General features: G+C 34.9%; 1 protein-coding gene across 1 annotated transcript in view; it reads right to left on the minus strand.

The window, feature by feature from the left end:
• The window catches only part of LOC141387100 (uncharacterized), an 87,381-nt gene extending 70,564 nt beyond the window's left edge, over positions 1 to 16,817 (minus strand). Inside the window, exon 1 of the mRNA XM_073956237.1 lies at positions 15,535 to 16,817. Within this exon, the coding sequence (XP_073812338.1) occupies positions 15,968 to 16,537 (570 nt within the window). The 5' untranslated portion in view covers positions 16,538 to 16,817 and the 3' untranslated portion in view covers positions 15,535 to 15,967. The remainder of the gene's footprint in view (positions 1 to 15,534) is intronic.
• Positions 16,818 to 18,259: the final 1,442 nt, after the last annotated feature.

Consider the following 18,259-nt stretch of genomic DNA (forward strand, 5'->3'; position numbering starts at 1 on the left):
CCAAAGGTCGAAAAGTCCTAAATGGTAGTGAGTTTAGTATGATTTGGATTTGAAGAGCTGGAATCCTGAAATTTGGAATTAAGATTACTGTTGGAATATAGAATTGAGATATGGAGGTAGCTTTGGAAAATCGTACTAATGTGCACGAAGTAGTACTAAATGGTACGAAATTCGCTATAATTTGTATTTGCGTGAACAGATTATTGTTGGAGTGTAGGATTGAGGTAGTTTTGGAAATTCGTACATATGGAAAAGTGCTAAATGGAACTACATTGGAAATCGTGTACGAAAAGTGCTAAATGGTACAAAATTTGGTACCTTTTGGTATTTGCTATATGGTATAGAATTTTGTACAATTTGTGATTTTGTAAAGGGTAGAACTGGAATTTTGAAATTCGGTATTAGATGAGCAATTGGTGTTTAGAGTGGAGGTAGGGAGGAGGTTTTGAAAATTCGTACTTATTTATACAAAAACTACTAAATAGTCCCCAAATGGGTTTCAGGGGAACTGGTAAGACTGGAAAAGTGAATTGGGGTTAGGATATATGTTGAATATAAGAAAGTAATTTTGAAAACGTTTACCTATGTGTACGATAAGTTGGGTAACATGTTGGTACCAAAACCGTTTTAAATAGTTAAGGTACTAAATTTGGTGATGGGTGTAGGAACAAAACTGGGATTATATAATTTGGAAATACGCTATTTGTACAAAAAATACGAAATGGAAAAATATTTGTTGAATATATTTGGTGAGTTTGAAAAATTGTACTGAATATTGTTCCATTGATTTGATGTTAACGCCAAGGGGTTTATAAATAATGTACTGAAATTAAGTAAAATGTCAAAAAATGTTTTTTGTTCTGACCGCTTGCACATTAAGTACAATTTTATGTAAAGAAGTTTTCCAACCTCTCATGCCACAAATTCTGAATTTCGGTTGGTAAATGTGCAGAAGATTTTCCAAATACTCTAAATCTTCAAAATATCTCTTCTAATAAACGTGGATTGAAGTGGAGATTTTTTAAATTAAACTTTTATATCCTCTGAGTATTCAAGGTCCAAATTTAAAGAAAATTGGACAATATACATTTGTTCTTCTTTGAAAATACACTTTGTCGAGAGGTACCGTTATATGGGGATATCCGAAAACGTGGATTTTTATGGCCATTTTGAATGCCGAAAATTTAACGGACCTATTCGGGTTCTGGGCGAAACCGCTAAAGCTAGAACCTTGAATTGTGAATGTGCGTGATTGTTGTTGTGAAGGGGTGAGATAAAGTTAAGTGTTTGGAAATTCGTACTGGAAGGAAATGCTGTGTTAGTGAAGGGGTAAAACCAGGAGTCAAATCTGAAATTTGCAATATGATGCGTAGTTTTGGAAGTTCGCAATAAAAAATATCGTAGCTGTGTAGGGATGCGATACGGCAGATTTTTTTTTAAATTCTGACTACAATCGAAAAAAATATTGGTAATAAAAATTGGTCTTAGTGCAACAGAATCTCCAGTATTCACCATTCCCGTATTAAATATTGTTTATATATATATTTCGTTTCCTTTCCGCATACGAAGTAGCGGGCATTTTGCTAGTCTATACTTATAAAAGAGTTTAGTAATGATGACTCACTGACTGATAATCAACGCCCAGACTAAACGGCTAAAGCTAGAATCTTGAAATTTTGGGTGAAGGTCACTCTTGGTCCGAAGGTGTCAGATAAGGCTGGATTTTTGGAAATTCGAACTAGAACTGTACTAAAAGTACTAAAAGTTACTAAATATGGTACCCTTTGTATTAGGCAAACGCGAAGAGCTAGAATTCTGAAATTTGGAATGAGGTTCACTGATGGAGAGTTAGAAAGATGTACCAAATGGTTTTTTGGAAATTCGAACTATAAGTGTACGAAAAGTACTAAAAGTTACTAAATTTAGTACTATTTGGTATTACGTGAACGGATAGAGCTAAAATCTTGAAATTTGGAATGAAAATCAAGGTTTAGAAGATGAGTTGATAAAGGAGGTGGTTTTGAAAACGTGTACTCATGTGTACGAATAGTACTAAATGGTACTAAATTTGGTACAATTTGAATTTGGGCGAACCTATAAAGTTGGAATTCTGAAATTTGGAATTACTATTACTGTTGGAGCATAGGTTTGAGATATGGAGGTAGTTTTCGAAATTCGTACATATGGGTACGAAAGGTACTAAATAGTACCAAATAAGGTACAATTTGGATTTGGGGGAACGGATGCAGCTGGAATCCTGAAATTTAGAATTAGGATTACAGTCGGGGTGTATGATAGAGGTATTTTGGAAATTCGTACTTTTGGGTACGAAAAGTACTAAATGGTACCCAATTTGGTACAATATGAATTTAAGTGATCGGATAGAGCTGGAATAGTGAAATTTGGAATTAAGATTACTATTGGAGTGTGGGATTGGGATACTTTTGGAAATTCGTACTTATGGCAACGAAAAGTACTAAATGGTACCAAATTTGGTACAATTTGGATTTGGGTGATCAGATACATTTGGAATCCTGAAATTCGAAATTAAGATTACTTTTGGAGTGCTGGATAGAGGTAGGTTTGGAAATTCGGACCTATGGGAACAAAAAGTACTAAATGGTACTAAATTTGGTACAATTTTGATTACGGTAATCTGATGCAGCTGTAATTCTGAAATTTGGAATTAAGATTACTGTTGGCGTGTAGGATTGAGGTAGTTGTGGTTATTCGTACTCTTGGGTACGAATAGTACTAAATAGTACCAAATTTGGTACAATTTGGATTTGGGTGAACGGATATAGCTGGAAACCCGAGATTTGGAATAAGGAGTACTGTTAGAGTGTAGGATTGATAAAGTTTTGGAAATTTGTAGTTATGGGTAGGAAAAGTACTAAATAGTACTAAATTTGGTACAATTTGGATTTCAGTGATAGGATACATTTGGAATCGTGAAATTCGGAATTAAAATTGATGTTGGAGTGTTGATAGAGGTAGGTTTAGAAATTCGTACTATGGATACGAATAGTACTAAATGGTACCAAATTTGGATTTGAGTTATCGGATATATCTGGAATCCTGAAATTCGGAATTATGCTTATTGTTTGAACATAGCACTGTGGTAGTTTTGAAAATTTGTACTTATGGGTACGAAAAGTACTTAATGGTACTAAATTTGGTACAATTTGGATTTCGGTGATCTGATGTAGCTGCCATCCTCAAGTTTGGAATTAAAATACCTGTTGAATTGTAGGATTGATAAAATTTTGGAAATTTTTAGTTATGGGTAGGAAAATTACTAAATTGTACTAAATTTGGATTTAAGCGAACGGCTAGAGCTGGAATCTTGAAGTTTGGAATTAAGATTACTGTTGGGGTGTAGGATTGAGGAAGTTGTGGAAATTCGTACTTACATATAAGTACGAAAACTACTAAACGGTACTTAATTTGGTACAACTTGGATTTGAGCGAACGGGTAGAGCTGGAATCAAGAAATTTGGAATAAATATTTCTGTTGGAGTGTAGGATTGAGATATGAAAGAAGTTTTGGAAATTCGTACTTATGAGTACGAAAAGTACTAAATTTGGTTCAATTTGGATCTGAGCGAACGGCTAGAGCTGGAATCTTGAATTTTGGAGGTAATATTACGGTTGGTGTTAGTTTTGGAAATGCGTACTTAGTTTTGGAATTGCGTACTTATGCTTACAAAAAGTACTACATTTTGTACAATTAGGATTTGGGTGAAATTATAGCGTACGAATCCTAAAATGTAGAATTAGGTACACTTAGGGGTACGAAATGGTTCCATGTATGATACCATTTTGTATTGGATGAACGGGTAGATCTGGATTCGTGAGATTTGGAATTAAGATTACTGTTATCATTTGCTTATAACGTCCGATTTAAGAAATATGTGCCATAAATATACGAAAAGTTGTCAATGGCACAGGATTTGGTACAATTTGTTATTATGTAAAGGGAATTTTGAAATAATAGGAGGAGGTTCGTATTTATGTATTTACATGTAAAGTACCTAATAGTTCTATAATTGGTTTTAGGGGAACAGATAGAGCTGGAAATGAGGATGGCGGTTGTTGGGTTAGGCCGTATTTGCGCTGAGAACCTCAATTAAAATATCTCAAAAAATGTGGATTGCTCTTGATGTGTAGGCATGACGAAAATCGAACTAAAGTGGTACGTATTAGTACACAAAATGTTTCCACCATTCTGTATTATATATTGTGTATTTGTTTTGTGTATTTAACGCATACGAAGTAGCGGGCACTTTGCTAGTATTTAATATTTGAAATTTTATATATTTTATTTTTTATATTTTATTTTTATATTTTATATTTTTTGTATTATATTTTATATTAAATTGCTATTCGTTCAAAGTATACATACTGATATACAGTATTCATAGTTTCTTAGTTGCTTTGCTGTGATAGTCTCAAGTATTGTCCTAAAAACTTAATGAAAATACCTATTGTTATAAAATAAATAACATATTTTTTAATTAAGATAATAAATAAAACTGGAAATAAAATCTAAAAATGTATATTTACAAAAAATCTAAATACAAATAAAATAAAAAACCTACGAGGAAAACGGTAAAGAGAAAAAAAAAATAAATAAAACAATAAGCAAGTACATGGCAAACTAACACCACACATAAACAAACACTTTGCCATTCATAATGGACTTGTGATAGTATTTCATTGTCCGGAAAAAAGAGTTATGGTCTGCAGCAAAAATATTACGGTATTTATTGGTTTGAAAAACAAACAACAACAAGAACAGCAGCAACAATAAAAACAATAAACAACAGCACTATCAATATTTTACAAGTAATTGAGTTCACTACCACACACACACAGCAACAGCCATAGTTAGAAAACTGACCATAACGACTAGAATAAAAGTAGAAAAAGAAGAAGAAAAAAATAAACAATGCAACAAACAAGACCTTATTCTGCAATGAAATAATGAACAAACGAAAAAGATAAACAAAACATGACAATGCAGACAAGGCAATAATTAAACAACAATCGACCAAAGAGAACAAGGCTTTCAAGGACTTTTATTGCTTGGGTTTCTTTTTTTTGTGTTGGATTCTTTAAAGTCTGGCCTTCTATTCTATTTTGGTATTTAAGACAACAGGTGGATTGAGTGGTGTGGTTGAGTTTTTAATGCTATTGACATTTTGTCATTAGCTGTTAAGTTCGAAAAAGAAACTACGAGGTATTGAATTCCTGTGAAATGTCTGACAATTTTCTACCACCTGAATAAACTTCCTAGAATTCACTATACAAATTAAAGTAAAGAGAAGAGGTTATCTGCCCTCTAACAATTTGCCAATTTATGTAAACTGTAATTTTTATAATTACTTTAACGAAAAAATAATTAGAGAATTTTCAAGTAGACCAAATTTTAAGTATTTATTTTCAACTCCTGGTTATGTAGTTTTTGCTTGACCCTTCACACAAATTCTCACTGCCAACAACCCTGTGCAAAGGTCATTAGAAGATTTTGGTCAAAAAGTTTGTTCAACTGTAGCAGGTGATTCCTCCTGATTGTGGCATTCTAACCAATAGAAAATAAAGTTTTTCTTTAATTTTCTCACCTTTTAATGAGAGTTTTATTTGTGTTATTTTCAGGATAAACCAACTTTTGGCTTGGGAAAATGTTCATGCAATTTGAATACATAGCCTACACTACCTTCCAGTGACTAATGAGGTAAGTTCGAGTGAAGTGAAGGAATAATTTAAAACTTCAGAAGTAATCATAGAATGGAATCAAGTAAATAATAAAAATACAACCACTCAAAAAAGAAGCAGAATGATCTTAAAGTTTCGACTGTGTAAAACGAGTAACGTCAAAGTTACGTAAGGAAACCTTTAAACTGAACTTGTGTTAAATTGGAATTGAAGTCTCATGGTTAACCGAAATCATGAAAAGTAGATATGTATTTGTTGTTGTGAATCGTCATTGTTTAATAACGTATTAAAATAGAGAGAAATAGAGAAAGTTCCTTTTTAAAGCTTTCATTGTTCTTCGAGTTGAGTTTATTTGATTAGGAGCTTATGAACCAAATAAATTGCTGTAAAAAATAGACTTACTGGAAGTGATGGAATAAATCATATCAAACATCTGTTCGGTGAGCACCCGAAAACTTAGATTTTTTAATTTTAATGAATACAAGTTGCTACAACAAAAATCAAAGCGATTCGAGAGCAGGTCCTAAACTGAACTTTTCCGAAATGTTGTGTGGGAAGTACCCGAAGGAGTGTACCGATTGAGTCCATATTGGAACCTCATCTAAGTCTGATAGAAATTTCCCGATGAGCAAAATATGGACTACATCGGTTACTTCCTTTAAGAGATATCGTGCGCACAAATTTTCACAACATTTCCGAACGTTTGTGGGGGAGGACCGGAAGGAGTGCACCGCTATAACCCATCTTCGAACTTAAACTAAGTTGGGACAAAATATTACGAAAGCCAAAATTTGGACCGAATCGTTTAATCCGTTCGAGAGTTATCGTGCGCTCCAGCCAGCCAGACAGACAGACATGGTTAAATCAACTCCCAATTGTCTGAAACACATTTCGTCGAAACATACTTGGGGTCTAAAACCATTATTTCAATGACGCACATTTTGCCCTTATGAAAGTGTATGTATATACCCTCGTTAGCATAAATGCTGAGGGTATAAAAATCAATTGTCGTTCGTTGGTAGTTTCATCAGTTCAGAACGGCTGGACTGATTTGGATAACCCAACTTAGGATTTTATGGAAAGAAAATTTGAATACGCCAACTTCTATCCACTCCCACTTTTTTCAACTTAAATTTTTTCTACTAAAAGGACAAAGGTCATTATTTATGAAAGTTTTTATTAATTGAATAAATCGAGCTAACATGACCGAAGTGAATTCACTTTTTCAATGCAAACTCCTCAGGTCATAGTAGCTCGATTAACACGGTGCTCTTGAACCAACTTTAAATGAAAACAGCTTACACCTGGGAAGTTTTTGCGTATTCTGACACTACAATGTTCATAGATGAGAAAAATCACAACAACAAAAAATCGCTGGTGCGCTTTTTAAATAAATCGCGTTCAACGTTCACATTTTTAGGGTTTTTAGGTTTTCACGATTTTGTTTGGAAACCGCGAGTCCTATCGAAATGGAACTAAAGAAAATGTTGTAGCAGTGAAAATTCTCTACAAGAGTGTCCATTATGATATTTTTGTAAGTTTTACCATTTATGAGATATAGTAGTTACAATTATGATATTTTTGTAAGTTTTACCATTTATGAGATATAGTAGTTACAATTGGTAGAATGCACTGACTGCATCGCCTCCTTATAAAACAATGTCATGTACGGTGCGCCTTAACTAACTTTAAATAAAAATCGCTTACACCTGGGATGTTTTTGCAGATTCTGAAACAGCAATGTTCATAGATGAGAAAAATTCAAAAACAAGAACAAATCGATGGAGGTATATTTAAATGAATCGCAGACTAAATTCACAATTTTTGGTTTATTTTGGGTTTTCGCTATTTTGCTTGGTAACCGCAAGTCCTATCGAAATGAAGCTAAAGCAAATGTTATATCTGTGAAAATTCTCTACCGTTACGTTACGATTTGTTCTTAGGTTTTAAAATTTTTGAGATATATAAGTTCAGGTCTCATTTTTAGTTTTTTGGTAGGTTTTCACAATTTGCTTGAAAACGGTAACTCACATCGGAATGGGACTAGAGAAAATCTTATCCCTGTGAAGATTCTCTACAAGATTGGCTTTCGTAATTCTTTCATAGGTTTTACCATTTTTAAGATATATAAGTTTTAGTTGGGAAATTGCAGTCATGAACTTGTTTTAAAGGGGTCGATACAGTCAGTGAATTGTTCCAATTTTAACTTATAAATCTCAAAAATGGTAAAAACTACGAAAATATCAAATGGACAATCTTGTACAGAATTTTCACTGCTACAGCATTTTCGTTAGTGCCATTTTGATAAGGCTTGCGGTTTCCCAGCAGAATCGTGAAAACCTAAATCACACTAAAAATGTGAACTTTGACCCCGATTTTTTTTAAAGCGCTCCGGCAATTTTTTTGTTTTTTGATTTTTCTCATATATGACCATGGTAGTTTCAGAATCCACAAAAACTTCCCAGGTGTAAGTTTGTTCAAGAGCACCGTGTTAATTCAATTAATTCAAAAATCAAATGTCGTTCGTTGGTAATTGCATCAGTTGAGTACGGTAGACCGATTTGGATAATATTTTTTTGAAATGTTCGTCGTAACCCAACATAGGTTTTTGTGGGAAGAAAATTTAATCACGCCCACTTTTTTAATTTCAATTTTTTCTACAAAAATTACTTCCATTCCTGAAATTGTCAGGGAATGTGCTGGAACCGCACCGGTGGAAACAGGCTACATATTTTGTTGAATTTTGAAAATTAAAAAAAATATTTTTTTTTTAATATTTTGGTAAAATAACAAATGTTTCACATTGGTATAAACAAAAATTGTATTGAGAAATAACAAGTAAAATAGTATCAGTCGGCTTTGCCGACAGAGATATACCCTCAGCCTGTATATATTGAAACAATTTTCTTCCCAAAATACGTATGTATTTAGGGGGTTTTAAAAATTTTGGGCGTTTGAACCGACAAAAATGTTGATTAGGATTAAAGACCAAAAGTTTTGTGGAGGAGATCGTAAAAGAAATGGATCGACTTTGACCGTTATGGAAGTGGATCTCCAGCCACAACATATGGTGTCATAGGGGGTTTTTACACTCTTCGGGTTGTTTGCTCAAGAAGTATGGACTTGCCTCTAAAAAACTTTTACCATCGTAATTGAGGCAGCGAATGCAAGTTGCTTCAACAAAAATCAAAGTGATTCGACATTAGGTCTTAAAGTGAACTTATCCGAAATTTTGTGTGGGAGGTATCAGATGGAGTGGACAAATATAGTCCATATTTGAACCTTATCTATATCTGGTAGATATATTAGGATGTGTAAAGTATGGACCAATTCGGCCACTCCCTTCAACAGTTACCGTACGAACAATATTTCCGAACATTTTTGAACTTTTGTGGGGGAGGTACCTGAAGGAGTAGACCGATATGGCTTATCTTCGAACTTAAACTATGTTTGGTCAAAATATTACTAAGGGCAAATTTTGGACAGAATCGGTAGATCCGTTCTAGAGTTATCTTTCGGTCCAACCACCTCACACGGTGTCATATGGGGTTTTTGCAACTTTCAGGCTATTTTCTCTGGAAGTATGTACTTGCCCTTGATGAAACTTGTACCGTCGTATGGAGGGCAGTGAATACAAGTTGCTAAAACAAAAATCAAAGCGATTCGAGAGATGGCCCTAAACTGAACTTTTCCGAAATTTTGTGTGGGAGGTACCCGAAGGTGTGGACCTATTGAGACCATATTGGAACCTCATATTACTCTGGTAGAAAGTTTACGCTATACAAAGTATGGACCAAATCGGTCACTCCCTTCAAGAGTTATCGTGCGCACAAACCTTCCGAACATTTTCGAACTTTTGTGGGGGAGGTACCGGAAGGAGTGGACCGATGTAGCTCATCTTCGAACTTAAACTAAGTTTGGGCAAAATATTACTAAAGCCAAAATTTGAACCGAATCGGTTCATCCGTTCGAGAGTTATCGTGCGCTCCAGCCAGCAGGACAGACAGACAGACAGACAGACGGACGGACATGGCTAGATCGACTCCAAATTGTCTGAAACACATTTCGTCCAAACATACTTGGGGTCTAAAACCATTATTTCGATGAGGCACATTTTCATCGTATCAAAGTGTATATACCCTCCTTAGCCTAAAGGCTGAGGGTATAAAAAAAAACTAGGAAAAATATAAATTATTCGAATCCAACTACCAAATAGGACTTAAAATTTTTGTAATTAATCGTAGTTTAATACAAAAAAAAAAAAATCGGGAAAATCAAGAAAATCGAAGAGTACAAAATTTTTAAAAAATTCATTTTAAATATTAAATCCCGAAATTGCATCCAAGCCCACTGTTCAAAAAAAGTTTTATATTTTTTATCAGCTATCTCTCACAAAAATTCACAATTTTCGCTTAAGTGCAGTTTAACGGCTGAATGTACTTCTTGTTGTCCTATTTAGAGCGATATAATGTTTTCCGTGGGTAAGCCCATGCTTCCTGACATAAAGCTCTAAAAAATCCACAGCTACCAATTAATGTGCCTAGTGGGCACTAGACTGTTATTGTAAACAATAAATGTGGACTGTAGAGTGATTTTGTGAAAATTCGCCTTTGGTCCCATACAAATTCGCCTTTAAAGAAATCGCTCTACAGACCACATTTATTGTCCAATCGATGAAAACAGTTTACCAGTTCTTCTTAGTAGCTAAACAAGTAATCCTACAAAAAATTTGGAAAATCGGGTCAGATTTTAATATTAGCTATATAAAGGGCCCATGGAAACTTTGAGACCCCAGTGGTACGTGTTAACATATTCCGGTTGAGCTCAAACTTTTATAATCTTAATTCTTAACAAAACTAAACATAAAAAGCATAAAAAACTCCGAAATCGATTTTTTAAAACCACTCTAGTGGACACAATAACTATCGCATGTTTATTGTTGCGCATGTTTATATTTCATTCACACTTAAATCATGTTCTATCGAACATTGACTATTTCGGTCTACTTCTTCGACTTCCTCCCACAAAAATCTTTAAAATTTGCCATGTGGAGTGTAGCCAAGGATCATTATAATAGCTGGTGGTTATCGCTTATATAATTTTTATCGGGGTATATCCATACTGACTAAGAAAATTAACAACAATTCATCTTAAAGTGAGTCCTGGATTTTGTTCATTTTTTGCACTTTGTAATCGTTCTTCCAAATGTCCACTTCCTCCAGTACCTTCATCGTAAAAGTTAAAATATTCAGTATTATGAGCAGGTTCAGACGTGTTCGCAGATAAATTTGAAACTTTAGTTCTGATAGTTCTCGCAATTCTCATTAGAACAGTAATGTTTTGGAAAAACAACCCATACTGGATTTGTTTCTTTTCATTATGTCACAGGCTGAGGGTGAAAATATGTTATGCCTGCTCCGTCAGAAAACCGACTGATACTTTTATACTTGTTAAACCCTCAGTCTTTAGCCTAAAGAGGGTATATACACTCTGATACGACCAAAAATGTGCCTCATGGAAATAACGGTTTTAAAGCCAAGTACATATGCTCGATTTATCCATGTGCGTCCGCCTGTCTGACTGATGCGCACTTTAAGTAACTTTTGAACGGATCAACCGATTTGGCACTTCGTAATATTTTGCCCAAACTTAGTTTATGTTCAAAGATGTCCCATATCGGTCCACTACTGCGGGTACCTCTCCCACGAAAGTTCAAAATTTTCTGTAACATGGTGTGAACGATAACTCTCGAAGGTCAAAACCTGGCACACCATATTGTTCCTTCCAGATATAGATCGCGTTCGAATATGGACTATATCGGTCCACACAAAATTCGGAAAAAGTGAAGTTTAAGAGCTCCTCTCGGATCGTTTGGTTTGTTTTCAGCAGGTTGTCCTTACAGTCCCCTTTGCAACGGTACAATTTTTTTCTGTCGCAAGTCCACACTTCCTGAGATAATGGTCTAAAACCCCAAGAAACCCGAACGGCACTAACTAAAATGAAAAATCTGCAAGATAACTCCGATTGGTCCAATATTTTCACATCGTATTACTTCATCCAATTCATGTATCAGGTTCGGTCTCGTCCTTAGGGTAGTTTGAGGACTCATCTCGGATCTATTTAAAATATTTTGCAGAAGGTTCTATCCGCAGTCCCTATTAGAACCGGATAATTTTTTCTGGAGTACATCCATACTTCCTGATATAATGGCCCAAAAGCTCCAAAAAACCCTGCCTGCTCATATTAAAATGGATAGTGTGCAAGATAACACTCAACATTCTCAAAAATTTCTTCCAAACTTAATTTAACGCAATTTAATATTTCGAGTTCTCTCTTAATCAGAAGTTTGCTTACTAAAAATTATTGGTATATGATTTGGAATAGCCCCACATTACCATACCTACAGATACCACGTATATTGAAGTAAAACATTCCACTTTTTTTTGACATAAAATTAATAAAATTTTTTTGCAGCATAATTAATGTGTTTGCTTTTGTTTTGGTCGTAGTCTGAGGGTATATCTCCATCAGCACAACTGACTGATACTTTCTTCCCTGTTTTTGTTAAAATTAATAACTCTTAAATTTTCGCTTCACGGGTTTTCTGTGCCTAGAAAACCTTTCTGCGGAAAAGTATCTGATCATAGCTCCTGCAGCTTCAAACGGTTGCCAGCTCGGGAATCTGCAGAACCTCAGCTCAAATCAATTATTATTTTTTATAACCTACAAAACAATGTGGAAAGGTTATTATAAATTTGTTTTTCCGAAAATTCTTGTAACACCGCAAAATATTCGTCGTAGACCCCCATGTGGTATACAAAAATTCATATCTCGACGAAATAAAGCGATTTTGTGTGTCCATCCATTAAAAAATTGTAATCAAACTCCAGGCCGCAATTATAGAGCGAACGTCACGAAATTTTGTATTGAGTTCGGATTCAGACCAAAATTGATGATGGTGAAATATTGAGTGCGTGAAATGGACCAAAAACAAACGTTTTTACCGATTTTGTAGCGGCTCTATATGTCGCTAGATGCAGCAGTTATAGTTCAATACTGACACGGGATCAGAGTTTTGGTCAAAGGTAGTGCCAATAATTTTCGTAAATTTTCGGAAAAATTGTGCGCAAGATAACTCTTGAAGTGAGTCACCTATTTGGTCCATACTTTGCACATAGGAAAAATTTTAGCAGGCATAAATAAGGTTCGAATGTGGTCACTAACGGTCCACTCCTTCGGGTACCTCCGAACCAAAATTTCGAAAAAAAATGCAGTTTAAGGACTGCTCTCGAATCTCTTTGATTCTTTTTGCAATACTTTTTATTCGCTGCTTCCATTACAATGGTACAAGTTTTTTCAGGGGCAAGTCAATACTTCCTGAGAAAATGGTCCAAAAATTGTTAAAAACCCCCATGGCACCATATGTCCAAAATTTGGTCTTCGTAATATTTTGAATAAACTTAGTCAAAATTCGAAGATGGATCATATCGGCCCACTCCTTCGGGTACCTTCCCCTCAAAAGTTCAAAATTTTTCGATAAAATGGTGTGCACGACAACTCTCCAAGGCAGTGAACGGTTTGGTCCATACTTTGCCCATCATAATATTTTTACAATACATAGGTATGGTTAAAATATGGACTATATATGTCAACTCCTTCAAGTACCTCTGACACAAAATTTGGAAAAAGTGTAGTTTAGGACCTCCTCTCGAATCGTTTTGATTTTTCTTGCAACATGTTGCGTTCAATACCCCGACTACGATGGTACACCTTTTTTGAGCAGGAGTCAGCATGGTGCGTACGACAACCCTCGAATCGAATACTACTTTAGTCCACACTGTGCATATCGTAATATTTCTTCGAATATTATATGAAATTCGAAGGTAGTGCTTTAGGTCCACTCCTCTCGGTACCTCCCCCACAAAAATTCGAAAATATTCGCTAAAATGGTACGCGTGATATCTCATAAACGGAGCAACCGATATGGTCCAAACTTTGGATTTCGAAATATTTTGTCCAAACTTAGTTAATATTCAAAAGTGGACCCCATCTGTTTACTCCTTGAGATATCACCTACACAAATGTTCAACGTAATTGCTTAAGTGCGGTTTAGGGTCTGTTCGAGGATTCTTTGGAAATATTTACCGATGGTACTCCATGTCTGCCTGTTTATACCGATAATATGTTTTTCGTGGGCAAGTCCATGTCTTGTAATAAATTACTGAACTCAAATGACCACTTCCAAAATGGAAGTCCATTTCTTTAGGTACCTTCCACGCAATACTCTTGAGCTTTAATCCAAATCCATATTTTTGTCGGCAAGTTCATACGTCCAAAATTCTGAAAACACCCAAAATACAATTTTTTGGAAAGAAGTGTTTCAATTCGCACATGCTGAGGGTATATAGACATATGTAACGGCATATAACGGCAAGACTGACTGATAACTTTCACTTGTTTTCTATAGAAAAGCCAACGAAAAGTTTAACAGTTTTGAAGATATGGTGCAAAATATACAAAATAATGAAACTGTTAGATATTTAATACATTTTAAGGCAATAAATGCAGTTTTTCGAGTTTATTATTTCTCCAAATATTTTATCTAAATGTTTGTGTCAGAGGTTTAAACAAGATTTCAATTGGTTTCAGAGATATTGCCTCGATTTGCCACAAAAACAAAATTTTCAGCCATCACAAAATCCAAATAGGGTTTTTGTCGATTGGGTCTTTACTTTCATAAAATCTGCAGTAGAAGTTGTTTGCACACAATTACCTTGGAAATGTTGTATAGTGTATCTAATCAACAATGCCAAAACATTTGGTATTCATTTAAAGCTCAGATTCCTCTCTGGGACCCCCATTAGCCCCCAAAATTTCGTGAGGATCCGATCAAAATTGCGACCTGTAGCGGGATTACAAAAAATGGAAAATGGAATGTTATACTGACTATTGCGATATTTTCGTTGTTTGACCACCTACACATCTTTGTAAAGGTGAGGTTTTCTACATACTTCCATTAACAGACTTTGCTTTGGAATACTCTTAATATAAGCACAGATATTCGCATACGAATTAAACCTTTCCTTTTTATCCATAGAAATTTTTTGCCTATTCCGAACCCTGAATATGATCCGATTGTCAACAAAATCAATAGTCAATCTTCCACTCCAGGACCCCCCATCAACCCACCGTGACGATCCGATCAAAATTGCGCGATTACAATGTTTAGATGGGCAGATGGTAAGTACAGATAGGTCAGATTTCTTTGATGTTTTAAAAAAGTTTTGGGAAAAACCAACTTCCCAATGTGCAATGGTACCTATCGAATTTACATATTTTGAATTAGCTGTAAATTTCACAATATTTTGGTTAACTCCCACTTGCCAAATTTCCAACTGAATTAGCAGTAATTTGGTTATTGTGAAAAGGTACACATTTATTTGGAACGTTCACAATTGTCAAGATAATGATATCAAAATTCTTGTTTCTTTACACATTTATCCAATCTAATATTTATTTAATATTTTTTAACAACCCATTGCCCTAGATTAACGCATATTTTCCCTTGAGAATTGTATCCATATTAACTAACATAATATTCAAGGACATTTCTCTTGCATTCTATTAAATTTAAATTAAATTGTTGCTTTCGAACTCATTGTGACATTGTGTACACTGCAGATTACAACTTGTCTACAATTTTAATATATTACACGATATTCATATTTGTATATCATACTAAAAATATACACGCACACACACACATACTCTGCAAATAATTCAATATTTACCATAATGTCAATGTTCGATAATTACCTCTGAGTTTACAGCAAAAATATATAAATTTTCCACAATAATTATTTACATTTGTCGGTACAAAAAGAGACACATCTATATACAGAATTGACATGGAAACTGTGGTGATTGTGGCCTTGGGTCACGATGATGACGATGATGATGTTGCTGTTGATGATATTGTTGTTGGTAGCCGTGGTGTTGGTGGTGGTGGCGGTGTCATCAGTAATAATGATGTTGGCTTTATTTTTATCACAGCAACACTTTATTGTATTTTGTTTCGATATTTGCATTTCTGCATTTTAACTACAGTTCAGTTGTTAAGTGTGGTGGTTCAGATCTCTTTAACCATGACAACAACACTAACAACAATGACAATACAATTCGCATGGCAATAAATGATTTATTTACATTTGTCCTTATCGGCCGTAGCGGATGTTGTTATACATTTGACTTAAATGTGTAGTTGTGGTAGTGGTGGTGGCGGAGGTGATGGCGATTGCGGTGGTATTGTTTTGACTTTCATATCCGTCACCAACAATAATTGTTCATGATTACACACTTGATGGCGAGCATGATGATGATGCTTTTCCGATTGTTGTTGCTGCTGATGATAAAAATGTGGCAGAACAGGCAATTCTTTTGTTGTGGTTGTGACAGCGTTTGTGGACGCTGCTGCTGTTGCTGGTGATGGCGGGAAATAATTGAAATTTATTACTTTTGATTCACTTGATTGGTAGGGTGTTGTGGTATTTTCATGAAGTTTCACCAATTTATTGCCACTTTGTAGCCAATGGCCATGTTTCGTTTTTGATTTCACTTCCCAGCTTTTGTTCTCCAAGCACTGACCCCACTCATTTGCATTCAATTCGTTTCGTTTGCACTCCGCCCGCGAGCATTTCTTTAAACATTTAAAATAAATAAACAAAAATGTCACATCAATTGTGTGATTAATCCGCTCATTTAGAACGCGAGCAAATTTTTGTAAATTCCACCACTGTGGCACACTCATGTATAAACACATATTTTTATTTTGCGTTTGCCTTTTGATAGACAAGCTAGCAATTTTTTTGGTTTCGTGTTTTCTTTTTTTTTTCTTATTTTTTTGTAATGACGAAATATCCACTATAATTTTTCTATGTCAAGTTCAAGGTTTCTTTACGGTTGGTAGGTAAAGCAATTTCCGAGAAGAACAAAAAAACAACAAACAACAAGTTCAACGTAAATTTCGTTTAAACGATTCAATTGAAAACGTAAATACAACGAAAGATACAACACGTCTAGCTGAGTTTCGAACTTGTACTGAAGTCATTTTGCCCCATGAAGCGTTTAATATTTGAAAATAAACGGTAAACTAATTTCTCTTTAGGAGAATTTTACAAGGATTTGAATACTTCTCTGCGGCGACCAAATATCAACAACGTGAAAAGTCTTATACTAAAATGAGATGGAGTTTTGCTTCCCCTCCCTTTACCTATTGCCTGAACTGTCATATTAATGTTGCATAGACGTGATGTCTTACTACTCTTTGCAATGTCTTGTTTTTAACAAAGTTCTCTTTACTGAACTCTGTTGTATTAAGAAGTTCATACTCTCTTAACAAGTTACTCAAACTGTTATATTGGAATTAAACGTAAGAGATATGTAATGTATAATAGTTACGTGATTTTGGTGTTTTACTTTATTGATGTGCGTTAGTTAGTTCAATGGAGCGTATACATTATATCGCAATTGCTCATACGCTCCCAGTTTCAAGTATGTTGTGTTGTCACCAAAGATGGTCTGTATCAAGATTTTCTAGGTTTTTTTGTCGTATAAACTTTGAACAGATTATGGAATTCAAAGGAGTTTATCTGAAGGTATAGCTATTTCGGTAGCTATATCTAAATTATTCCGAATCATACTTGGTTGATCCGTAGATAAATATACCAAAGCTGAGACAGGAAAAATCCGTGCTGGGGTCATATGTTGTGAACTGTTGCCATCTAAAAAACAAAATAAAATAAAATAAAATAAAACAAGTAAAAAAGTATCAGTCGGCTTTGTCGACAGAGATATACCATCAGCCTGTGTGGATAGAAATACTTTTTCCCCAAAAAAAACTTATGTATTTATACACCGACAAAAGTCTGGATAGGATTAAAGCTCAAAAATTTGCGGGGATATCGATAGATAGGGCTTTTTATCGCACTAGCCTGCGAAAAACATAAAAAAGCTATTTTCGGTAATATATTCGGTTCGAGCCTTCCAGGCACTACATATGGGGCCATAGGGGTTTTTTACAACTTTCGGCTCTTTTCTCAAGAAGTATGGACTTGCCCTGAAAAACTTTTACTGCCGTTATTGAGACAGCGAATGCAAGTTGCTTCAACAAAAATCAAAGTGATTCGACAGCAGGTCTTTTGTCTTTTGTCCACAATTTTGTGTGGGAGGTACCCGAAGGTGTGCACATATATAGTCCATATTCGAACCTGATCTATATCTGGTAGATATTTTAGGATGTGTAAAGTATGGACCAAATCGGTCACTCCCATCAAGAGTTATCGTGCGCACAATTTTCCAAACATTTTTGAACTTTATGGGGGAGATACCTGAAGGAGTGAAACGATTTGACTTATCTTCGAACTTAAATTAAATTTGCACAAAATATATAAATTGACCAAATTGTGGACCGAATCGGCAGATCCGTTCGAGAGTTATCTTGCGCTCCAACCACTACACACGGTGTCATAGGTACCTTTCAGGC

The sequence above is a fragment of the Musca autumnalis genome, unplaced genomic scaffold (genome assembly GCF_047663935.1).
Source record: "Musca autumnalis isolate F117 unplaced genomic scaffold, ASM4766393v1 scaffold_5, whole genome shotgun sequence".
Taxonomy (NCBI): domain Eukaryota; kingdom Metazoa; phylum Arthropoda; class Insecta; order Diptera; family Muscidae; genus Musca; species Musca autumnalis.